This window comes from Pteronotus mesoamericanus, unplaced genomic scaffold (genome assembly GCF_021234165.1).
Source record: "Pteronotus mesoamericanus isolate MK-2021 breed Mesoamerican mustached bat unplaced genomic scaffold, CSHL_Meso_final contig_25, whole genome shotgun sequence".
Classification (NCBI taxonomy): Eukaryota; Metazoa; Chordata; class Mammalia; order Chiroptera; family Mormoopidae; genus Pteronotus; species Pteronotus mesoamericanus.
The window spans coordinates 16,188,998-16,214,469 of NW_026555105.1; the positions used below are offsets into that span (position 1 = coordinate 16,188,998).

At 47.8% G+C, this 25,472-nt stretch overlaps 1 protein-coding gene and 1 pseudogene across 2 annotated transcripts; one reads left to right on the forward strand and one right to left on the reverse strand.

The window, feature by feature from the left end:
* Positions 1–23,840, reverse strand: MANBAL (mannosidase beta like). Of its 2 annotated transcripts, none has more exons than XM_054573414.1 (3): positions 23,799–23,840; positions 12,582–12,788; positions 1–864 (listed from the first exon to the last, which is right to left on the reverse strand). In XM_054573414.1, the coding sequence occupies exons 2-3, from the start codon at positions 12,729–12,731 to the stop codon at positions 757–759; spliced, it is 258 nt and encodes an 85-aa protein (XP_054429389.1). In that variant the 5' UTR covers positions 12,732–12,788; positions 23,799–23,840; the 3' UTR covers positions 1–756. The 2 variants fall into 2 exon arrangements, with proteins under 2 accessions (XP_054429389.1, XP_054429390.1); XM_054573415.1 differs by lacking the exon at positions 23,799–23,840 and adding an exon at positions 23,442–23,556.
* LOC129070918 (60S ribosomal protein L13a-like) lies at positions 19,956–21,011 on the forward strand (annotated as a pseudogene).
* Positions 23,841–25,472: the final 1,632 nt, after the last annotated feature.

Below are 25,472 nucleotides of genomic sequence, written 5' to 3' on the forward strand. Positions count from 1 at the left end.
TTCAGCACGCGAGGCAGTTTATTGACATTTACTTTCCCTCCAAACATTCCCACACTGGTTAGGGGAAAGAATCAGGGTGAAGGGGGAGGGGATGGAAGACGGGCAATATTGTAGAGTTGGAAGCCATGCTATGATAGGTTGAAAAGATAAGCCCCCATTTCAAAGGCTCAGAAAGTTGGGTCCCAGAAATAAGCACTCATTCAACCACGTCCCTTCCATCTGCCTGGGGAGAACCAGGTGTTACCCAGGCCTGGGTCTTCTGCTGGCTCTCACAGCAGGCACCTTTCACACCTGGCCGTTGCACTAGCGGCCATGGCATCTTGATCTGAACAGACAGGTGAGGCCTGGCTCCATCTGCACAAGTGGAGGAGGCAAAGGTGACTGATTAGCATAAAATCTGCGGTGCACAAATAATGGGAGAGGACAGTGCTTGTCAGCAGAAGATAACGGCTCTAAAATGTAGTGTAAATCCACGAGGTGGGTGACTAAAGGCTGGACTCCGTGACTAGGTAAGACAACGTAGCTCTGTAATCTGCACAGAGATCAGACTAGCCTCTGCTCACAGAGTGTTTCAGTCCCCTTGGCTCGAAACTATCAACGAAGAAGAAGGAAGAGGAAGTGGCGGTCTGTCCAGCTGGGACCTGGGACCGGCACGATTGTCCACATCTCTGTGTCTGGGATGGAGCGAGGAAACAGGATGCTGAGTCCCAGGAGGGCCACCCCCAAGGCCCTCGCCCCTCCCGCCAGGATTGTCCTCTAACGCTTCTTCTTCGTCTCCTTCTTGGGCCTCTTGTTCGCGGACGGAGCAGCGGCCTTGGGCTTCCTCACCACCTCCCCACTTCTGGGCTCGGATGGTTCTGCCTCCTGCGTGGTGACAAAACGAAGAGTCCTGCTTAGATGGGTCAGGCCTGACGTCAGCAAAATGAGATCATGTTTGAAGGGGCCTTGCCAACTGAAGCATGGCATAAAAGCACAAGGGATGGAAACCACTGTGGCTGGGACCCAGCGTGGACACATATGCAGAACAGCCACTGGGGGCAGGGCAGTTCTCAGTGGGGGGGTCACGGGGTGGGGGCGGGCTCTGAGGGGAAGACACAGCCTTTGGAGTCTCACAGGCCTGGGTAGAATCTCAGCTCCTCCACATTCCAGCCAAGTGACCTTGTGAGGAGTTCGATTCCCCTATCCGTGTCTTGGTTTACCTACCTGTAAAATGGAAATAGCGACGCACACCTTGGAGGGCTACCGTGAAGAGGTAAAAATGCACGAAAAGCACCCAGTAAATGTAGCTGCACCCAAGTGTTTGGCTGGTCACCCTGGGCAGGGTCTGGGCAGAATGCGGGTGAGGAGCCAGCCATGGGGCAGCCCCACTGTGGCTTGCTCTCCTTCTGACACTGCTGTTCTCTCCCTCCCATTCAACCCACCGAATGCCAGGGCCACGGGGTGGAGCGCGCCAGCCGGCAGGTGGGCAGCCAGGGAGCTGCCCTGTGGGACCTGGCGGAGGTGCCCCGGAGGGGAGGGGAGGGGCAGCCTGGGGCCAAACTCCAGACTCTCCCAAGGACTGCAGGAGCTCCGGTTTTTATCTGTCACGTACACTATGATTTCTTCCCTCTGAGATTTGGTTTAAGCAAAGGTTTTGTGATTCAAAAAAAAAAAAGGTTCAAAACTGCAGATCCAACTCTGGCCTTCACTGTGCTGACATAAAAAGTGGACTCTGGGGAAGGACCTTGGCCTGCTTCAGCCACTCAAGCTCATGTCAGAAGAATCTGGAGAGGACTCAGTCCTGTTGAATGTCCCCTCCCCCACCCCTGGGTGATAAATCACAGCGCCTCAGCCGGGCAGGGCGTCAGCAAGGTCCATGGAGCTCAGAGGACACTAACCACAGCTCTCGGGACTCACCCGGCCCACAGGCAGACTTCACTTGGCCGACAGAGTTTATTTTTAAGAATTTCGGCCAATTGGGAGATTTCTCATTCAATCTGGATTCATAGCTTTCTTGAAAATGTTAAACATCTGGTGACATGGGTCCCAAATCCCCTCAGGAAAGAAATGGGCTGAGCAGCAGCTGTCTCTTTATCCAAGTGCCCACAGCCCCCATGGCCCTATGGAAAGAAAATGCGTCTCGGTGCCTGTGTTCTTTTATTAAATAATGAGAAAACAAAGAGAAGACTAAGAATATGAGGAGGGAACACGTTTTTTCTGGAAGGGAAAAATATTTTTCCCTGTTTAACTGGCCAACTCCCAGCTTCCAGCTTGCTTTACGCTCTGTCCTTGCCAGTTCACCCATCGGCCCCTGGCCCAGGCCTCCGCCCTACAGAAGCGGCAGGACCCAGGGAGGGGCCATCCTCACGTGCAGGCCCGGTCCAGAGGTCCATCAGCTCCATCTTATCAGTGGCATTATCTTCTCTCCTCCCTGCCCGCTGAGAGCCCGAGGGAAAGGCCCCGCCCTGCCCTGGCCCAGCCCGGGCACCCAGGAGTGATCTTCCCAAAATAATGAGGAGGCCCCTCTCTTCTCTGGCCAAATCTCCAGTGGCAGCTCTTGACTCCCCCAGCTTGTCTCTCTGTGCTGACACTGTTTATATCATTTGGCAAAAAAAAAAAAAAAAAAAAAAAAAAAAAATTAGAAATGCAAACAAACAAAACAAAACCTCAAAAAGCCAGTGTGTCAAGTGCACAGGCTGAGGGCTTAGAGCTCAGCAGGAAGGCCACTGTGTGAGGCAAAGCCCGCAGGGGACAATGCCTTTGGAGACCTGGGGAGCTGACACAGTCCCTGCGCAGTCCCTAACAGTCCCCCAGAACCTGTGGGTCCCTGAGTGCCCTGGGCAAACAGACCGAGGTTGGCACACAGGGGACTCGTGGGGGCCTGTCACGGTCCCCAGGAGGAGCCCCCCTCAGCTCAAAGCTGAGGATCTCTTCCAGTTTAGTTTTGGCAGGGCCGGGCCCTCACTCCACAGACCCTCTCCCAGGTGCCTCCTCCTTGCGGGCCCCTCCCAGGCCACTCCCCTTATCCCTGCTGTCTATCAAATGACTGAGACTGGAGTCTGCCAGGCACCTCCAAATCACCTATCCCAGGCCGAGCATGGCCGTTCTCCAGTGGCCAGGCCTCCTCCCCACCTGTAGGCAGGGCACCCAGAGTCCCAGTGGGCCCGCCCTCTCCCTCCTCCCCACCACCCAGTCACCGAGTCCTACTGATGTGACCTCCTCTACCTCTTGACACAGCCGTTTCTTAGCATCAAAGTCCCTACTTCAGTCCCCCCTCTGCTAACCAACCTCCCTGCTCTCTAGGCCTTTCCTTGGGGTTAATGGCCAAAGGCACTTTTCTAAAGTGCAGACGTCCCCATCGCAAACCTCCCAGTGGCTTTCTGTCGCCCACAGCCTCATGGCCCACACCTGGGATGGCAGCTAAGGAGGCCACCTCTCCAGCCTCATCTGTGCTCTTCTCCACCCCCCACACTGGGCCAGGCCCCAGGGCTCCCACTAACAAGAGGAGCACCCTTCTTTCCTTGGCCTCCCAGTAAAGCCCTCCCCAGGGCTTGGCCCAGCCCAAGAACATGCTCCTACTCACCATCCTGCTTTCCTTCTCTGCTCCTCTGCTTGCAGCCAAGTACTCCCCTCCTCCACCTCTACCGCCCAGGCCCCCAGAAACCTTACCATGCCAGTAGTATTTTATCACAGTTACATGCTCTCATGGTGGTCTCCCCTATTAGCCTGTGAGCTCCCTGGGACAGCTTCAATTGTTGCTGAGACATAAAAAGACAGAAAGAGAGAGAGAGAAGGAAGGAAGGGGTGGGGGGAGGGGGACGATCTCCCATAACTGCCCTGGCTGGTGTGGCTCAGTGGATTGAGTGCCGGCCTATGAACCAAAGGGTCGCTGGTTCGATTCCCAGTCAGGGCAAATGCCTGGGTTGCAGGCCAGGTTCCCAGTAGGGGGTGTGTGAGAGGCAACCACACATTGATGTTTCTCTCCCTCTCTTTCTCTCTCCCATCCCCTCTCTCTAAAAATAAATAAATCTTTAAAAAAAAATCTCCCACAACCATGGGAACTTCATGCTTATTTATTATTGTGAAAATATAACTTAAGACTAGCCTCATTTTTTCCATTGACACAGAGGACACAAGCAGATTTTAAACCCAGTATATATATCCTGAAGTATATATGCCTAGACATAGCAACTAACAATAACAACAACAACAGCCACAAAGCCGCTCAGGTTATTTACAAAATGCCTGGCCCTGTATTTCATGGTCTGGACATACCTTATTTCAGCCTCATAAAGTGCCCTAATGAGCCCTATTTTATACATGGAAGAAGAGGCACTCAGGTTATACGACTTGGCTAAGGTCTCAGTTGGTAAGCAGCAGAACCAGCATTTGAACCTAAGCTCTTCATGGTTACATAGAGTACAGCCTCTCCCAGGTTTCCAAGGGACTTTGGGGTTATGGAGACGCAAAGTCTGCGTTAACTGTGAAATTTACTTTCACGCTGTGTAGTAGCCCCTGGGACCACAGGTGACCATGGAATGACAAGGACAGCTTGTTCTAGATTCTCTCTCTCAAAGGGTCATTCAGAACCCCCTTATTTGGGACTGAAGTTCCCGCAGGAGTCAGGAGAGTGAGGTGGTGTGCCTCGAGTCATGCTTTATTTTTCACAGATGAAAGCAGTTCTCTGTGGGTGTGTGTGCATATTACAGTCACCGAGTCATCTGAACGTGTTATCTGTCCCCGCACCCAGACCTCCTCTTCTCTTCACCACCTCAGGTTTTGGCATTGTCACCCACTCAGTCACCCAAGCTAGAGAGCGCCAAGTCATTTCTGAGTTCTCACCGGTCCCTTGTGCCCCACATCCAGCCTGTCCCCAGCCTTGTCCACCCTACTTTCCAATGGGCTCTGAATTCCACCCAGTCCCCTCTGGACAGACGGGGACAGACGGGGACGGGGACGGGGACACACACACACACACGCACACACGCGGCTGTGCCGGACAGACTGAACGGATGGGGGACGGACGGGGGAGACACACACACCACCACCACCCCCACCCCCACCCCCACCCCCCTCTCTCTGTGCCGGACAGACTGAACGGTCTCCTGCCTGCCTCTCATTGTATCCGCCTCCCACAGGTTTTCCTCACCACCTGCCACATTGCTTTTGGAATCTAAAACTGTTGTTTTAGGAGATACTGTCTGTTTTCTACTTTACAAGTGTCTCTGGTACAAGTGTCCCTCTCAGTATTGGACGGATTCCAAGAGCCTAAGTGTGGCCACCAGAGCCGGTCCCCTGCAGCCTGACCCTGTCTCAGGGCACACCCCCTGGGCAGCCCACTCTGTCACTCGGGCTACTGGTCAAGCCAGCATCTCCCAGGCACGCTGCTCCCCTTCACGCTCTGCACAGGCACTCATCACTCACCACCCGCCTCTCCGTGCCCAGCGCAGGTGGGTTCTGTGCCGGGCACCGGGGGGCAGCCAAGAAGAGCGGGCGCACTCGTGTGCGTGCTCCACAAACACGGCTCAGGGAGCCTCCCTCACCCTTATGAGCAGCCTCTGTAATCCCACTTTACAGGCGAGGAAACCGAGGCTCACCGAGACTCAGTGACGGCCCAGTGGGACACAGCTGCCTTCCCTGCAAGCTGTAGGGCAGCAAAGGCAGCTGTTATGCACATGGCTGGGTTGCTGGGGTCCTAGCCGCAGAGAGCTGGAGCTCCAAAGTCTTGGTTGGCGAGAATGACTCAGAACAAATGGCTGACTTTTAATTCCTCTCAATTGCACGTTGCTGGTACAAGCTAGGCAGCGGGCAGACTCCGAAAGCTACAACCCCACTTTTAAACCTGGGATCCCCCCGCCTCCTCTGAAGCAGGTTTTAAGTTTCCTCGACACCGTCAGGAGTAAAAGAAAAGCTCTCTCGCCAGGAGGTTCCTGGGTCTGCAGAGATGGCCTCTGGGGACACAGCCTCATCCATAATGAAGCAGCTCCACAACAGCTTTGGAGGCCAGAAAATTGCTGCTATTCATCAGATTCAAATAACTGAATCTGTGCCACAATGCATCAGATCCCTTCCAGCAGGGAAAGCACGAAGAAGTTTATGATTTCCACTATACAGTTCAGTGTGGATTTGCTCCTGTAAATCAGGGCAACATGTCATTCTGCACAGACAGAAAACGGCCCAGGGAGAAAAAACCACAGTGCTCCACTCAGAAACGCACCTTATCTCACGTGGTCCTCAGGAACGCTGGGGGCCAGGCATGACACAGGCTCAGGGAGCTGAGGAGGGCCAGCAGGCAGGCCAGGTGTGGCTAGAGCTGAAGCGCCTACGGCCCTGCTGTGCACTCCTGCACAGAGCCCTGGCAGGGTAGGGGCTGAGAAGACCTTGCAGAGATGGAACTAGCACTGGTCTTAAGAGGGGAATAGGACCAGCTAACACAGGAAGCCGGGGAAGCTGTCCACATGGGCTCAGCAAGGTGAACAGATACGGTGTCCAAGATGCACTTGGCAGGCGAGGAGAGCTGTGATTAGTGAGGAGCAGCCTTGGGAGCTCATTCCAGACACAATTCAGCATCACGCGGGCCCTTCCCACCGGCTGGTCTGTGGCTCCCTGTGTATCCAACCGTCTCTCCTACGAGCCGGTACACATCTTGAGACCGTGTTTATACCTTCACCCTGCCCACCACAGGACAATCTCTCAGAGACAGCTCGTTAAGTAAAAATATCCTTGCCGCCCAATTCAACTGCAAACCCCTCCCAAGCTTAAAAATAATACAGGGCAGAACTGCACAGTTGGTTCTTCAAGCCTGTCTCCTGAGGTGTTGAGAATGGGTATACATTTGCCCGGGTTAGTTATTTACTAGGGGAGCCTTCACTGGCAATCAGGGGCCTAGTTTAAAATCAAAAGCCTCACCATGGCTGGTGAACCAAAAGGTTGCTGGTTTGATTCCCAGTCATGGCACATGCCTGGGTTGTGGGCCAGATCCTTTCCCCTCTCTCTAAATAAATAAATAAAATCTTCTTAAAAAAACTGTGGTCCTGGGAGGGCTCTCAATCCCTGTGGCCATAGGAGTGGCCAGTTAAATGTGACCTGGCAGAAATGGCCCCCAAGGGGCAAGGTGCGAGCACATGAAGCAGAGGCCCTCCATGAATTTCACAAATTCCTGGTTCTAAGGGCCAGCACAGTTTCATTCTGAAGAAATATAGGAAGAGATGAGCAGGGTCAGCATTTAAACTACTAGGAGAGTTTATGATTAATTGCCAGATGAACTATTACAAGCTACTGTATGAGTCCCTGAACTAAGTCAACACCCACTTGCTGAGGGTTGAGTGGATCAACATTCCATATAGAAACTGGTCCAAAGGAGGCCCTGACCTGTGTGGCTCAGTTGGCTGACTGTTATCTTACAAAGCAAAAGGTCACCAGTTTGATTCCCAGTCAAGACACGTGCCTGGGTTGCTGGTTTGATCCGGTCAGGGCGTGTATAAGAGGCAGCCAATCGATTGTTTCTCTCTAGCACCGATCGCTCTCTTTCTCCCTCCCTTCCTCGCTCCATAAAAATAAATAAATAAAATATTTTGAAAAAAAGAAAGGAGGCTTAGGAGTCAGCTCAGGCAGGCTTTTGAGAAGGGAGGGAAGACAGGCCCCCTACCTGTACGGCCCCACGACCCACTCCTGAAGCTCCTGGGACTGGGGCTCAGTCCCACTCCTTGCCCCTTACGATGGCACTCCACTTTGAAAAAAGCAAAAGACTATCTTCCCAGAAAATGTGCCTGAACGTGAAAACATCGCATTTTTCTACATGATTTCAGGAAGCTCACAGACTTCTAAAGCCTATCTAGGAACCCCCTAGGGGCTCGGGGCCCCCTTTTAGGAATTCTGAAGGACAGCAGCCTGAACACAGCATCGTTATCAAACCAAGCAGCTTCTTCTCAATCACCCAATTGTTCTCATCACCCGTCTCTGTGGGGCCTGGGTTTTCCCTGTGCTCTCCTTGAACCACTGGGTGGTTTTCAGGGAGACCGCAGTCTCCTGGTCCTCTGCCCAGTGTCCTGAGAGGGCAAGAGGAATGGAGACCCCAGCTTTGTCTGCACGGCGCTCCTGCTCCTTTGAGAACTGACCTTCCCCTCTGCCCCAGAGGTCACTCCACCAGACCCTCACCTGCCCCAACACTGGCCATAGCTGTCCCAAGCTGGGTCAGCTACAGTTCCTTCCCTGGGGATTCAGAAACTGGGACCAAGCAGGAAGACAGCCTCCAGACGCTGCAGCTGAAGGACGTGGACTCTGGGAGCTGCTCATGACCATGTTCCTTCTTAACCACAGAGATAGCACACAGAGGAAGCAGGGCTGGGGAAAGAGAAGTGAAAGGCAGGAGACAGACAGGGCGAAGAGGCAGAGGGGATGCAGATGGTGAGCGATGGTGTCCTGGGTTCACCCTTTCCCGAGGCCCCACTACCTCCCTGCTCGGGAACAGCACCCCCATCTTTTCAGAGTATCTACACTACACAGAAGCTACTTCAAGTAGCTCAAGCAATGCCACAAGTTCAGGCCTCTCCTGAAAGTTAATTTCCCTTGAAGAGCTCAGCAATTCATTCTCAGGGTTTCAAGAAATAATGCTATGTTGAAAAAATAATTCCCGGGTGTCTATTCCCAATTTCTCACTGGCTCCCCCACGCCCACCGTCCTTTAGCACTTGGATGTCTTGCCATTATTTCACACTTAACACATGTAGAGCTGAACGCCTCCTGTCCTCCCAAAATTAGTTTGAGCTTCAGGAAATGGCCTAAGGACTGGACCAGTGGCTGCATACAGAACCACCTGGGCACTTTAAGAACACACTGCTCCAAGGCTTCAGAGAACAACTGTGTCAGAATCTCTACGTGTGCAGCCCAGGCTCCAACAAATGTTTGTTTTCTTGGGCCTTAGTTTAATGACTTGTCAATGAGAAAAGTCCTCATTTGGCTTAGGATTCTAGGGACTTTGGTTTTGAGTTTACCAATTGGTTCTTGCTCCTACTAAGAAAAGGAAGGGGGCGGGGGAGGAAGCATTTGTATGTATTCCTTTTTTCTTCCCTGATTACCCCCAAAAGAGCTTTAAATAATCTCCTAAGCACTGAAGTCACAAACTAGTTGCAAAAAAATCAGCTTACTGGAACAACAGGAAAGACATTCTTTTGCTTTTCAAAGGCTTTCCCATCATCTGGAGCCAAAAATACTATCTTTTGACCCAAAAAGCCACTAATAAACCTTGTTGCTTTCTATAGGCCAAGCAAGAAGGATGGTTTTGCCCTAAGCAACAAGGCAAAAAGAACAAGATTGTTCTCTGGGTCCTCCCACCCCCACCTCTGTCCTCTCCCAACTCAGGCCACCCTCCATTTCCAGGTACCACCCCCCCGCCCTTGGGCTGCCCAGAGTCCCTCACACTGTCCCCATTCTCACAGACTCCCTTCCTTCCTAAGCTCCCTGGCCCCAAGTTCAAACCCCCATCTTTCCCCCTCCCCATCCAAATTCCAAATCCCAGTGAGCTGCGAAGCACAGCCTCGGAGCACTGTCTCGGCACCCTGCCTTTCCCTGTAAGAGTGTCTACACACAGAACCCTGTGTTTCCTCTCCCTTCTCTAGGAGTTTGAAAAAAAACTGGCAGTAGAATCCCTGCAGGACTGGGGGCCATTTGCTGGTGTGATGCCCCAACGAAAAGTTAAATTCATGGTACTGTTTTTCTTGCTACTCATCCATTGAAAAATTGAAAGAGTAGCTAAAACAGTAAGCTTCAGTTATGAAGACAATTCACTTGTGTGAGCCTTACTCTCCTAAACTGCAAAACAAATTAAAATGAAAGCTTATGTACTATATTTATATTTTAAAAGATGAGGCTGTTGTCCCAAATTAACCTCCAAACTGCAGAGCAGGTGGGGGGAGGGGGAATGGAGGCATACTGTGGATGCTTTGTCACCTCCCTGTCTCAGACGACCTCGGCCCACGGTGCCACTACAAACCTCAGAGATCAGCAACGTGCCACCCCCCCTCCCCTCCCTGGCTTCTGAAAGTTTGCTGAAGTGACCCCGGCCTCTGTGGCTGGCCTGGGAGGGCTAAGACGCCACAGGAGGCGGGCAGCAGCTCGCCAAAAGGGCACACGCCTCTGACTTGGACACCTCTGCCTATGAAACAGGAACATTCCTCACCTCCCTCCCGCGGGACTCTTAAAAGGCTTCATCAGTGGCCAATGACAATAAAAATGTTTGTTATTTGTAATGCCCAATAGCATGCCGTGTCTGAGGACAGAGCGCCAGAGCACAGGGATGACGTTTTTAGGATGTGAAACAAGTGTGGATGGAGAAACTCCAATCATGACCTCCTTCTCAAAATACCAGAATAAGAAATAGAGCTGGACAGTCAACCCAGAGGCCACAAGCCCGCCCAGGCTCACCAAGGATTTCCCCCGCCTTGGTGGCTGCCCCTCCCTGCCTGTCCCCTAAGCGCTAGAGCGCCTTCGAGGTTCCGACCTACACCTTCCCCTCACCTCGCTCCACACTCGCTCCACGGGAGGCCTCACCCTCTCCCACAGCTTCAGCTGCTTCTCATCAACACCCAAACGCTGATCCACACACAGCCCAGGTGCTTTTCCTGATACAGGCCTGCACACCTTCAAGGCGCCTGTCTAACACTGAACTCGGCAAGCTCCTGCCCTGCGCGCACCCAAGCCTGCTCCTTCACCGGTTCCCCACTGCGCCTAGGAAATCCCCACCACCCTCCCAGCCACACAGGCAGGGTCTCTGAGACACAGTCACCTCCAAGGCACGTGGCTCTCCAGAACATACTGTACGCTGTTAAGTACAAAAAGAAAGTTGTACAACTGTGTTTACTAGTGTGCTATGCTGTGTGTATCAAAGGGGTAATATAAATATATACATCACACACAAATGCATTTGCCAATGTTTTCAAAAAGAAACAAAGGAAGGATAAATCAAAATAATAAAAATGGTACCTATATGGAGGGAGGAAAGGGAAAGTGTGGAGGATGCTGAGATTAAAGGAAACTTCTGTGACTGTATCTTCTCATATAGTTTTGACTTTGGAAAATGTTGTATATAAATATTTTCTATAACTTTTTAATTAAATCCAAAAGGATAAAAATCCCAAAAAATTAAAAACAAATTAAAGCAAATTAACCTAACTGTATGTCATGGTCGGAAAATACCTGTTTGATTGGAAGAATTACTGAACATAGTCCTCCGACCAGACATCCCCACTAGGACATCATCTGTGGGCCGAAAAAGAACGACAAAGAAATTTTAAATTTCATTGAGTCTTGCTGTTAGTTGTGAAAAATAATATAGTTATTTTATTTTTTAATTAATTATTTTTAGAGAGAGAGGAAAGGGTGGGGGAGGGGAGGGGGAGAGACTTGTTGTTCCACTTATTTATGCATTTGTTGGTTGATTCGTGTGCCCTGACCAGGAACCGAACTTTGCTGTACGGGGACAACACTCTAACTAACTGAGATGTCTGGCCAGGGCACAATATCGTTATTTTAAAGTATAACAAGTATACTGCAGGTGTGCAGAATAGAGTTAACATTTAAAAAAACTGCTGTCCTTCGAAAAGACAGCTTGTAAGGTTGGCCCTTGGCTGGCATCTGGGGCAGTGACTTTTGGGTGGTTTCCACCATTCCCAGAATTGATAAGAGTGGCTCACTGTGTCTAAACTGTACAAACAATAAGGTTTATTCTGAACACCTGCTTTCCTTCTGGAAGTCTGGAATCTCAGTCTGTGGTGGCCAGAGGGTGCTTATGTGACCTGTCCCCAATAAAATCTCTAGGCAATCAATCTCTAAGGGCCTTCCCTGGAAGACAATATTTCACACAACTTGATGGAGTGCTCACTGAGACCATTTAAGTATTTAAAAAAACTACTAATATTAGCCCTGGTTGATGTGGGTCAGTGGATTAAGTGCCAGCCTGTGAACCAAAGGGTCAACGGTTCGATTCCCAGTCAGGGGTGGTAGTGGAAGGAGGGTGGACAGCTATAGAATAAGTGTCAAAAGCAACAAAAGAGCCAATCGGATCACGTCACTTTCTTACTTAAAACCCTCTGGGCCCTGCCACCTCCCTGAGCTGCAGGTCTCACCACGCGGCTTCTGGGCTCCGGACACCATCACCTTCATTCAGGTCCTCGACCCGGCCGGCTCCTTCATTCCTCGGGCACTCGCACATGCACATCCCTCTCCCCCGGGGGCGGCGGGGAGGGGGCGAGGTAGTCCAGTCCCTGAGTCCTCCCCCTTGTCATACAGCCTCCTGTACTTCTCAGGAAACATGTGACTGTTTGTTTGAGATGTGCCCTACCCCCAAAGACCAAAGCTCCTTGAGGGCAGACGCCAATCTTTCAGCACAGTGTGACATGTAGCAGGCACTCACTAAAACTCTGCCTAACGCATGTAGGAACAAATAAAGTATGAACCATCTGGCTCAATGCTACCAGGTTGGAATCTGGAGACACGATGTTATCAATAAAGCCCAGCGTAGTCCCTCCTGAGCGCCACTGCCGTGATACCTAGTGTTAGTGCCCGGAGCCCAGCCTGAGGAGCTGAGGCTCACAGAGAAGGACTCACCGCCTCGCGGGACTTGGGAACAGGTATGATGATGGCCAGCACACAGATGAGCTGGAAGATGGCCCCAAGGAAGAGTCCGTACCGTAGCAGGTTCTCCAGGAAAGTGGGCTCCGGGACCTCGGGAGGTGAGAAGTCCAGGTTGGAGGCCATGGCCTCGGCTGCGGGCTGCCTGGGTCTCCTCTGGCTGACCACACTCCAGAGCAGAGTCTAGAGGCAAAGGGTAAGGGTCACGTTTCTACAACTGAGCTTTAAATGGTCCCAGGCACACACACACACATACAAGAACATATAAAGCAACTGTGGTGCAGTCTTAGCAGTTTTTGACTCTAAGTGGAGGACATATGGAGAGTCATTGAACCATTCTTTCAGTTTTTGGTATGTCTGAAAATTTTCCAATTATAAAGTTAGGAAAAGTAAATAAGTAAATGCAAACATTTCAACAGGAATCTCCAATCAACATACATTTACCTAAGGCCTGCTGTGTTTCAGGTTTTGTTTATGTGTTCGTTTATTCATCCAGTCATTCATTCAACAAACACTCAACACCAAGCACTGAGGAGTGAGCAAAACAGACGTACCCCTGTCCTGGGGCCCCTACATCTCAGGACAGAGGCAAAGAACACATCCAGATGTGAAATGCCAGCTCGTTACAACTGTTTTGAGAAAAACTAAAGGAGGGCATCGTTTTATTTTATACAGGGTGACAGGAGGTGCTCTCTGAAGGAGAGACAGGAATAAAGGGGCAGAGAGACGACGTGTGAGAGTGAGCCACTGGGACACCTCAGGGGACACAGCCCAGCAGAGAAAAAGCAAGTGCAGAGGCCCTGGGGAAGGGCTCTGAGTCCAAAATGGCCAGAGAGGGGGTTCCAGAGGGAGAGAGGAAGGAGGGAAGGCCAGAGAGGAGTGGGGGCTGACCCTGCAGGACCCTCACTCTCTCCGTTTTACTGAGTAAAATGTAAAGCCACAGCAGGGTTTTGAGCAGAGAAGTGACTAATGAGCGGAGGAGGGGCGCAGAGTGGACACGGAGAACGGTGCCGGGCTACGGCCAGTAACCAAATATGAGACGTGGGGACATGGCCGACAGGGGCAGTGGTGGGAGGTCTGGCACCGACCCACCTGTCGCGTCTCCTTTCACCAGGGCCCCCCACTATTAACGCCCCAGTTGAGCTGCAAGAACTGCCTGTAATTCTCCAAGTGGGCTCTTCCACAGTCCTGGACCTCAACCCAAGCTGCATACTCTGCCAGGAATGCCCTTCCCCATTTTTACTGCTTGGTGAAACCCCGACTCTACTGCCAAGGCTGAGTTCAAATGCCACTTGCCCAGCATGTCTTTCTTATTGCCCCCACCCCCGGTATGACTGAACTGCTCCCCTGCTACCAAAACACCCGCAAGTGGCTTCCTTCTGAGGACCTCGATGAAAAAGGGGCATAACTACTTTGGAACCAGACCCACCTGACTCCAAAGCCCTTTGTGTTTTCAGAGATTTGTGCCACAATGAGATTTTCTGCTAAATCTGAGCTAATACGGTGGCCAAGGGTCACATGTGGCTATTGAGAGTTGAAATACAGCTAGTACAAGCTGAGAATGGCTGTTAAGTTAAAACCACACTCAATTTAGTAGATAGGATGAATATAAGAATGCAAAATAGCTCATTAATAATGTGTTATATTGATTATATGTTGAAATACATATTGAGTTAATTATGTTATTAATTTCACCTGATCTTAAACACCAGACAGAGTTTGAAAAAAAGAACAAAGTTGAAGGATTCACTTTCTGATTTCAAAATGCATTACAAAGCTACAATAATCAAAACAGTGTGGTACTGATATGAGGATCTAGGACAATGGAACAGAATAGAAAGCCCAGAAATAAATCCTCACATATGGCGGGGGCGGGTGGGCAAAAAACCCCAGAATTTAGTTATTAAAAAATTGTGTACTTATTCTTACCATCTTAAACTTCCGTAACCTTCCAAGCACGCTCCATTTGACGCAATACACCTATTGAGACATTTTTTTTTTACTGTTTCTACCTTTTCTGAACTCCTTGATTTTGTTAACTTTTAGTACTTCTGCCATTTTTTGTTTCACCTCTTTCACATCGGCAAAAATATTTCCCTTTGAGGGCGTTTTTCATTGGGGGAAACAAAAAAAAAGTCTCTTGGGGCGAGATCCGGTGAATAAAGAGGATAGGGCACAGGGGTCATGTTGTTTTGGGTTAAAATCTGCTGAACACTTAGCGCGGCGTGGGCAGGTGCACTTATAAATCACCCATCACAAAAAGGGCAAATGCACTGAAAGAGTCAAGAAAAATTCACTGAAGCTGGACACAGCCTCTCGCAACAACGCCAGCTGGTGCACTGACACAGATGGGTTCCTAGAACACTGACCTGGAGGGCGAAGCCTGTACTACAAGGGGCCCGCCCTCCAGAAGATAATTCCGGTTTTTTGGAGGCCCCCCCTTGAATATAGCCAATTCATTTCTGAACAAGGATTACAAGACTATTTAATATGGAAAAGGCGGTCTTTTCAGCAAATAGTGCTAGGAAAACTGGATATCCACATGCAAAAGAATGAAGCTGGACACCTACCTTACTCCAGGCACAAAAATCAACTCAAAATGGATCAGAGGTCTAACCTTAAGGGCTAAAATTATAACACTTATGGAAGAAAACATGTGACACTGGATTTGGCAATGATTTCTTGGATGTGACACCAAAAACACAGGCAACAAAAGAAAAAATAAAATGGACTTTCATAAGAATTAAAAACTTTTGTGCATCAGAGGACACTATTAAGAGAGTGAAAAGACAAACTGGAAAAGTTTGGTGGTGTCTCAAAGTTAAACACAAAATTACCATATGGTGCAGCACTTCCACTCCTAGGTACCAGAAAGGATCGAAAGCAGGGACTCAAACAGATACTTGTATATCAGTGTTCACAGCTGCGTTATTCATAATATCCAAAAAATGGAAACAGCCCTGGCCAATGTGGATAGTGTCATCCTGTGCACTGAAAGGTCACAGGTTCGATTCTCGGTCAGGGCACATGCCTAGGGTGATGGTTCGGTCTCCGGTCGGGGCACGTACAAGAGGCGACCCCGTCAACTCTCTCATGTGTTTCTCTCTCACCTCAATGTTCTCTCTCTCCCCCTACCCCTTCTCTCTTTCAAATCAGTAAATGTATCCTCGGATGAGGATTTTTTTAATTTTTAAAAAAAGAAATTAAAAAAATGGAAGCAGTCAAAAGTCTATCAAATAGGTAAAAAGATAAACAAAATGTGGTATATACATACAAAGGAATATTATTCAGCTATTAAAAGGAATAAAATTCTGATACATGGATGAACCCTGAAAACATTATGCTAAATGAAATAATTCATACACAAGAAAATGTTGTATCATTCCACTTACATAAGGTACCTAGAGTAGGCAAATTTACAGAGACAGAAACTAAAATATAAGTCACTAGGGGCTAAAGGAGGGAAGTGGGGAGTTATTGTTTAATGGGTACAGAGTTTCGGTTTGGCGTGATGGAAAGTTCTGGAAATAGATGGTGGTGATGGTTACCCAACATTCCGAATACCACTGAATTATGCACTTAAAAATAGTTAAAATGTTAAATTTTATGTTACATATATCTTACCACAATAAAAAAAATAATAATTCCATGTTTCTTTTTACTTTTTAAATGTGGCTACTAGAAGATTTAAAATTACACCCATGGCTCTGCCTAGAGACACTGCCCTAAGGCCTCCTTCCACTCTGGCTCCACAGCAGCTGTGCAACATGTTTCCAACATGGAGGAGGAGTGACTGAAGGAAAACAAAAATGACCTCTAACTAACCAGATTGGGGCTTAAGCAAATGTATATTGTCTCTTTTTCAACCTGGTCACTGAGGAAGGTCCTGTGCCTGTGCCCACAAGGTGACCACCTTTTCAAACCACTTGCCTTCTTTAGGAATAGGCTTTGAAGCCTGAGCCCCACCCCCACCCCCCACCTTTTTTTTCCCCTCAACGTGCTCAGAGCTGGCAGACCTTCATCCTCCCAGGAAGGATCTGACTTCTGGAAAGAACCCAACATCATCTGGATCCAAGTGTGGTGAATCAGGTGGGGCCGCAAGCTCAGGAATACCATTTTTGGTCAAATACAAGGTATGACGCTAAGACACCAGGCAGATTTTTGGGGGTGGCTCATAAACTGGCCCTGAAGTGAATTCCAAGGCAGCTGCAAGAAAAGCTACACTGGAGGAAACACACAGCCCCAACAGGGCTCTGTATCCTACGCCACGCAAATAACACGGTGTAAGAAAGATCTCTCATTTCTTCAGTGGCACCTTATAAATACATGTTTTTAAAAATACCTTCAGCAGCTCGCTCTCCCTCTCTGGCACCCCCATGCCTTTTCCCCACCCCAGCCCCTTCCCCTAGGCGAGTCTTCCTCGCCTCAGTCTTTCTACTCAGCTCCGAGGGCCCTTCTTGGTTCACTGATGTGTTCCCTGAGCCCATTTCTTCTATGGCGCACTTCTACTACCACCTCTGTGACTTTCTAAATAAACTTGTGGGGGGAAAAAATAGGCCTTCTGTCCCAAGCTTTACACTTAAGGCTGCAACAAGCCTATGTGGCTTATCGATAGTTAGATTTCTTAGAGTTACTAACAACAAACTGTTATGAATATTTGTAGTACAATAAAAACATGGGGCCAGGAATCAGAAATCACATGGGCTCAAACCCTGACTCCATCAGCAATTAGCTACACTTTGAGCCGATGTCTTGACCTCCTGGAGCCTGGATGTTCTCATGAGCCTAACAACAATAATATCTATTCAAAGTTACAATGCATATAGCCTTTTTTTTTATAATGGCAATTAGGCAATACATAACAAGAGCCATAAAAATTATTATATCCTTTGACTGTATAACTCACTTCCTAGAATTTACAGTAAGGAAATAATTCAAAAGAAGAAAAAGGCTTCAGGTATAAAAAGGTTCATGGCAGTGCTATTCATAATACTGAAAAACAGGAAGCAACTAAAGTGTCCAACAATAAAAACACAGTTAACCCAATTATGGCACACCATGGCATACTCCTCTGTCACTAAAATAGTAAATATCAGGTCAGGGGAAAGTCTTCACAAAATAACGTTAACTGAAGAAAAAAAAATTACATAAACATTGTGACTGCAACTGTATAAACTGTGACTTCTTTGGCTAAAGATCAAAAGAGGCCATAGGAAAATGTAAATAGTTGCTGTTCAAGTGAAGGGGTCAAAAGTTTTAATTTTTTGAATAATATTGAAACAATGAATATAATTTAAAAGAAAAATCCATGTCCTATGTACTTCTTTCACAAGACTTTTATAGGGTTTAATGAAGTGCTAGCCAACAGAACTTTCTGCAAGGATGGAGATACTCTAGATTTGTGCGCATATGGTAGCCACCAGCAACATGTGGCTTTTGAGAATGTAAATTTGGCTACTGAGAAACTGAATTTTAATTTTTATTTTATTTAACTTTAATTAATTTAAAGATCAATAGTCACATGTGGCTAGTGCAAGTCTAACAGAAGGGCGGTTGTAAAAAAGTTCAGGAAATCATAAAATGCTCCACACACACTGTGTGCGCTCTAGTATTCCTATCTAACTTCCTCTGTGCCCCATGCCTCACTGCCCAGCCGGCCTGCCCGTATCTCTGGGTTCTCCTTTCCCGATTACAGAGGTCACAAGAGTCCTAGTCATCCTTAGGCTCTCAAGTAGGAAGCGTTACCCTCAGGCTCTCCTGTGGCAGGCTTTGTTCACCCCCCACCCCCACCCCCTGCCACTGTCCCAGCAGTCGCAGTGAACAAACCTTCTGCCAGAAGTGCACACACACTCATCTCATTCACTTCACAGCCAGGTCGGGAGGCAGGTATTACTAATGAGGATGAGGAAACCAGGCCTTGGAGAGATTACAGGGCCCGGCCAGGGATTACTTGGCCAAGAAGTGGCAAAGTCAGAATTCAAACTGGCTGACTTCTCCAGACCCTGAGTCCTTACCCACTAAGTCCAATGGTTTCTTTTTTTTTTATTTATTTATTTATTTATTTATTTATTTATTTAGAGGGGAAAGGAAGGAGAAAGAGAGGGAGAGAAACATCAATGGGCAATGTGCGAGAGAGAAATCAGTCCGTTACCTCTCACATACCCCTAACTGGGAACCCAGCCTGCAACTCAGGCATGTGCCCTGACTGGGAATCGAACCAGCACTCAGTCCACTGAGCCACACCAGCCAGGGCAATGGTTTTCAAACTGCAGGCTGGGGCCCATTAGTGATCCATGGAAACCATTTCCAAAGCTGTAATCAGCACTTAACTGTATTAGCCAGCACTTTAAATAAATGACAATACAAAGTATCACCTTAGTAAAGGTGAGTATTGTGTCCTGAAGCTTTTTTCAGTCATATCCACCCATATCCAAGTATGGATATTCGGGGTCAAAATTCAAATGGCACTTCTTATTGTTTTGAGAAATACTGCACTGAGTCTAATGTATTTCACTTGTTCCACTATAAGCTCCTGGACAACAAGAACCCAGGGACCATCTAGAGTCAAATATTGCTAAATATTTGAGTCAGTCCTCAAATATTGAAACCTCTGCCTGGTTTTCACCTTTAAAGCAGGAGCATCTGCCTCTACCAGGCACAAGAACCCAGGGACCATCTAGAGTTTATTCCAGGGACTGACTCAAATATTTAGCAATATTTGAGTCAGTCCTCAAATATTGAAACCTCTGCCTGGTTTTCACCTTTAAAGCAGGAGCATCTGCCTCTACCACTGCCTCACTTGACAATGAGGAGCCGAAAGCCACAGGCTTTCCCCGTGAGTCAGGGCAGAGCTGACTATGTGGCAATGTCCCCAGCCCTGTGATGCTCACCCCTGCTTGAGAGCGAAGGGGAAATTTCATACCCCTCCCAGGATTTCATGAAAAGTACACACCCATTTATTTCCAAACATGGCCAATAATTTCATAAGGTTACTAGACCCCTTGAGGTTCATCCCTACATGCCAGACACTAGTGGTCAGAAGCATTCATTCATTGACAAATATTTATTGAATACCTACTATGTGCTGAGTATTATTCCAGGTCCCGCCAGTTTTCATCCAATTAGTGGCACTCACACATATACACAAATAATGTAATGTCAGGGGTATTACAACAAAACATAAGAAAGAAAGAGGTGCTATTTCATAGGGGTGGTCAGGGAAGGGACTCTCTGAGGTGACATTTCAGCAGAAGCAGGAAGGGAGCAAAAGAACAAGTCATTATAATATCTGTTATGGCACCTCAGGATGAAGGAAAAGCAAGGGAAGGGAAATAAGGTCCTGAGGCAGCAATGAACTTTATGATCAAGAGCAGTAGCCCTGGCTGGTGTGGCTCAGTGGATTGAGTGCCAGCCTGTGAACCAAAATGTCACAGGTTCGATCCCAGCTCAGAGCACATGCCTGAGTGCTCCAGGCCAGGTCCCCGGTTGGGGGCATGCAGGAGGTGGCCAATGTATTTATCACATAACAATGTTTCTCTCCCTTTTTCTCCCTCCCTTCCCCTATCTCTAAAAATAAGTAAAAAAAATCTTTATTTTTTAAAAAACCCAGAACAGTAGAATAAGCAAACTGCAGGGTCAACAGGCCATTTTAAGGACCTTGGCTTTTCCTCTGAGTAAAAGGGGAGCCACTGGAAGATTCTTAGCAATGATGTTGATGATGATGATGGTGGTGGTGATGGCAGCGGCGGTGGCATGGTCTGACTCATCCTCAAGTGGTCTCTCTGGCTTTCCCAGGCGGCTGCCAAAGATGGCAGAGGGATCAGGTTCTGGTGCTTGGTGGCCAAGGCCATCTCTTGGGCCACCTGGCAGCCATGATAGCCTAGCAGGAAGATGTGGTTGTGCGCTGTGAAGGCATCAACATTTCTGGCAATTTCTACAGAAACAAGTTGAAGTACCTGCTCTTCCTCTGCAAGCAGATGAACATCAAGCCATCCTACAGCCCTTATTACTTCCGAGCCGTGTCCTTTGGCAGACGGTGCAAAGCACATCGCCCCTCAGAACCAAGCAAGGCTAGGCCACTTTGGACCGCCTCAGACCACCTCAAGGTATTTGATGGGATCCCAAAGCCCCATGACAAGAAAAAACGAATGGTGGTTCCCGTGGCCCTCAAGGTTGTGTGTCTGAAGCCTACACGGAAGTCTGCCTCCCTAGGGCAGCCTGGCTCAGGAGGTTGGCTTGAAGTACCGGACCATCATAGCCACTCTGGAGGACAAGAGGAAGAAGGCCAAGATCCATTAGTGGAAGAAACAGGAGCTCATGAGGCGATGGAAACAAGCCGCAAAGAATGTGGGAAAGAAAACTGACAGATACATAGGGGTCCTCAAGACTCATGGACTCCTAGTCTGAGCCCAATAAAACTGACTATTAATTCCTGGAAAAAAAAAGAAAACATGGTCCCTCTGGCTGTGTGTTGAGAAGAGACGTGTGTGTGTAGGGGAACAGGGAGACTAGTAAGGAGGTTACTCTAATAGTCAAAGAGTCATACTTGCACCAGGGATGTAGCAGGGGAGGTGGTAAATTCTCAAGTTATAGATATAATTTGAAGAGAGAGTCAACAGGACCTCTGAGAAGTTATAAATAATCCCTGAAGGGGAAAATATTTTGTACGATACTGTAATGGTGAAAACAGGACATTAAACATTTGTCAAAACCCATAGAACTTCACAGCACAAACAATAAACTTTAATGAGTGCAAATTTTTTTTAAAAGATTTTATTTATTTTTAGAGGGGAAAGGAAGAGAGGAAGAGAAAAATTGATCAGTTGCCTCTTACACGGTCCCAACTGGGGACCTGGCCTGCAACCCAAGTATTGCCCTGACTGGCAATTGAACACATGACCTTTTGGTTTGCAGGCTGACACTCAATCCATTCAACCACACTAGCCAAGGCTGAGTGCAAATATTTTTAAAAAATCATTTAGGAGGTCAGGGTATCTCAGGATGGAATGCAGAATGTGACATTCTGAAAATGCATACAAAGGTATTAAACAACTTCAACTGAAGGGGTAGGGAGAATCAGGTATTGACCTCAATAACTTTAGAAATGAACAGTCTGTAAGACTAAAGGCAAAACGAACTATGTGCACTGCACTCTAGCTGATTAAGCTATTCGCACAGGGGATACAGGTTAACAATTCAATAGCCATTATACATGGATACTGAAATTGAACAATTAAGTAAATGAATGGGAGATGGTGAAAGTTAGGTTTGTCAGAATTGTAGTGGGAGGTTACAGATAAGCCAGAGGCTGGACTATCCACACGGGATGGGTAAGAGTTGCAGACATCAGTATGAACTAACTCATGTTTAGCTTAAAATAGACATAGGTAGCTACATATAGAAATATTTATAGGTATGTGTATACATACAGGTTAGAAACACACACATATTTTTTACTGTGTCCGTCGAGACAGACTAGAAGCATGAGCATTCCAATAGCAATGAGAACACCTAGCACCCAGATCTTGGTATCTAATACCATTCTCCAATAAAAGGAACCAGCACTCCTTGGAGAAATGACTAACTTGAGGAGTGAAACAGAAAGTATACAGGATAAGCCTGGAGCAGAAAAGTAAGAACAAAAGGGTATGTCAAAGAGATATAGGAGCCAAATGAAAGGGAATAACAACAGCAGAAGAACTTGACAAGCTAGTGACCCAGATTAACATCAGCAGTGATAACTTATTTCTGGTAGCATGTGCCCTTGATGTGATGAGAATGTCACTTGAACTTCTGTGGTCTTCCTCCCCATTAACTGGTACCTCCAATCTAATCATGAGAAAAACATCAGACAAATCCCAGTTGAGGGTCATTTTATAAAACATCTGACTGGTAATAATCAAAATTGTCAAGTTCATCTAAAACAAGTCAAGTCTGAGAAACTATCATAGCCAAGAGGAGTAATGTAATGTGACATACTGGATGGGATCCTGGAATAGAAAAAGGACCTTAGGGGAAAACTTAGCAAATCTGAATAAAGCATAGACTTTAGTTAATGATAACTTACCAATATTGGTTTGTTAATTGTGAAAAATGTACTAATGTAAGATGTTAATAGCAGGAAACTGGGTGCCGGGCATCTGAGAACTCACTGTAGTATCTTCACAATAATTATGTAAGTCTAAAATTGTCCTAAAACAACTTTATTGAAAAAGCCAACATTTCAAAATAAATAACCTCCGAGACATTTATAGCTCTCCAGACTTAGCCAGTAGAAATAAAGTCTTTAAGACAGAAAAACCAAGATTCCAAGTATATATTGGTAGGGGATTCTTGGCTTCTAATGAAGTGACTTTAAAATTTTGCTCTGAAAATTCAACTGAAGCAGACTAGGGGATTGAAAACCAGCGTCATGCTTTAGTCACTGTCGTATAGCAAAGGACTGTGTATACCCAGACCCATCCCACTACAACAAATTCCAAAGAACTGCTCAAAAGTGGGTTAAAGTTTTTGCCCTATGGAAAGCTAAGCCATCTCCCAGTGCAGTCAGAACTGGCAGCCAGTGGGCCGAAACTCGTGTGCAGATGTCCTGCAAAATGTAATAAATCTGAATGTTACCACTATTTAAAAAGTATTGAGATTCACATATTCGTTTCCCACTTGTTCTGAAAAGAATTCGCCCAACAAACACGCACCGTGCACCCTTACCAACTGCTCTGCATTCACCACCTCATTTAATCCCCAGGTCAAGCCTACGTTCCCGGTGCAGAGGAGGAAACTGAAAACCAGAGAGGAAACCAGAGATCGCCCACGGTTACAGAGAACTACAGAGCGCACCCAGGCCTCGGAACCGGAGGTCTGGCTCCTTCTAATAATCCATTCGGCAGAGGAAAGGCCGGGTCATGGCCATCAGGAGCGCTGGGTTCGGCCCCGACTCTGAACTAAAACACTGGACGGCACCGGGAGAGGCCTTCCGCCTCCCAAGAACCCAAATTCCCGTCTGCAAGTAACTTCCTAACGAGTCCTAGGGAAGTTATTCTGGCCGCGCGGCGAACAGCTGAGGCAAGCGGAGCAGAGCCTTCGGGGACAGCCCGGCCGCGGAGCCCCAGCCCAAACCCCCCTCCACGCCCGCCGCCTTTGCCACTCCGCCCCGCCCCGAAGCCCCGGCACGGCAGCCAGCACCGTCGCACTCACCACCCGCACTGCCGCGCGCCGCTCCCCCGGAAGTGGTTCTCCGAGACCACGGATCCCGGAAGTGACGTGCCTCAGCGACCAGCAGGCTCAGCTCCGCCCGCGTTGCTAAGGTTGGTGGTTTGTTGTACTTCGGTCCCTGCGTTGTGGGTTTGAGGCAGAGAGACCTGGGAAAGCAAGACAGAGACCCCCCCTCCAGGCCTCTCGAAAGCTACCCCTCGGCCCGTTTCAGTAAACATTTTTAGATGTTTATTTTAAAAAAGGCTTAATTCCATGCCAACCCCTGAGCTAGGAGCCTACAATACAGAGGGAAGATAGAAGAGCACATTCTTATAGTTTTAACAGACGCAAATTACTAGGATCCATTCAAAGCATTCACCAGGCATATACTCTTCCTCGTGCTGGTTGCTGGGGCTACAGAGCTGAACCAAACAGGGGCAGTCTGCTCTCATGGAACTGGCGTTCTGGTGGAGGGAGATAGACAAAAATAATTAAATGAACATGTAATTATATGATGTGATAAGTATTTGAAAGGCAAAAAACAGGATTCCGTGACTCAGTATGGGTAGGCAAGTAGAGGGAAAGGAGATCTAGTTAAGAGTGCGGTAACCAGTCTCCATGGTGGACCCCCATGATTCATGACTCCTGGTATCCATGCCCCAGTGTAGTCCCCTCCCACACCGAATAGGACAGACCAGTAGAACCAATAGGATATTGTGGAAATCATGGAGCATGAATTCCAACATCAAGACATTAAATTCATTGCTTTTCCTCTTTGCTCTCTTTTGATCACTCATGGGGAATCACGTTGTAAGGACAATCAGCCATACAGGGAGGCTCCCAAGGGTAATAAGTGAAGCAGCCAACTCCTGCAAGCAACCAACTCCAACTTGCTGTGCGTGTGCACCCCGTTGGGAGTGGATCCTCCAGCCCCAGTCAAGCCTTTACACAACTGCAGCCCTTGCCAAAACCATAAATATGAGCTCGTGAGAGACCTTGAGCCAGAAACACTCAACAAAGTCACTTTTGAATTTCTGACCCACAGAAACTGTGAAGTAACAAATGCTACTATTTTATGCTCCTAAATTTCAGAGTACTTTGTTATGAAGCATAGATAACAAGTACAAGATCAATAAGGAGGGGTTGGACGGTGGCAATTCAAAAAAGAGTAAGACTTAATCTTACCCTCAAAGAGCTTACTCTCTCTTGGAGGATATAGAGATAAATAATTATAATTCACTCAACATACACTATTCTCATACTATTTGAAGTGGGATGAAGGATCCAAAGATGTATTATTCATTCTTCCATTCAACAAATACTTATGGAGTTTCTACTCTGGATCAGGTGCTATGGAACTAAGAAGACAATGATGAGTGGTTGGGTCCTTACCCTCACAGCACTTACAGACCAGGGGTTAATGTCTGACAGCTCCATTAATCAATCACACAGAAATATATACTAATGAACTGTGAGATGTATTGGGAAGAAAGAAGAAGAAACTATGATAATAACATGGGAGATACGATCAGGAGAGGATGATGAGGGAAGGCCTCTCTGTGGGGGTAACATTTACACTAAGAAATGAAGAACGAGTAGGAATTTGCCAGGCAAAGAGAAGAAACAGCATCATGGGAGGTGAAAAAGCTTGGAGCATAGGAAGCAAGGAAAAGCTGA

Excerpts from the sequence above, each read along its gene's own strand:
- MANBAL (XM_054573414.1), bottom strand. The coding sequence starts at position 12,731 with ATGGCCTCCAACCTGGACTTCTCACCTCCCGAGGTCCCGGAGCCCACT. Across the intron at positions 865-12,581 it reads TTCCCAAGTCCCGCGAGGCG|GAGGCAGAACCATCCGAGCC; the intron begins GTGAGTCCTTCT and ends GTCACCACGCAG.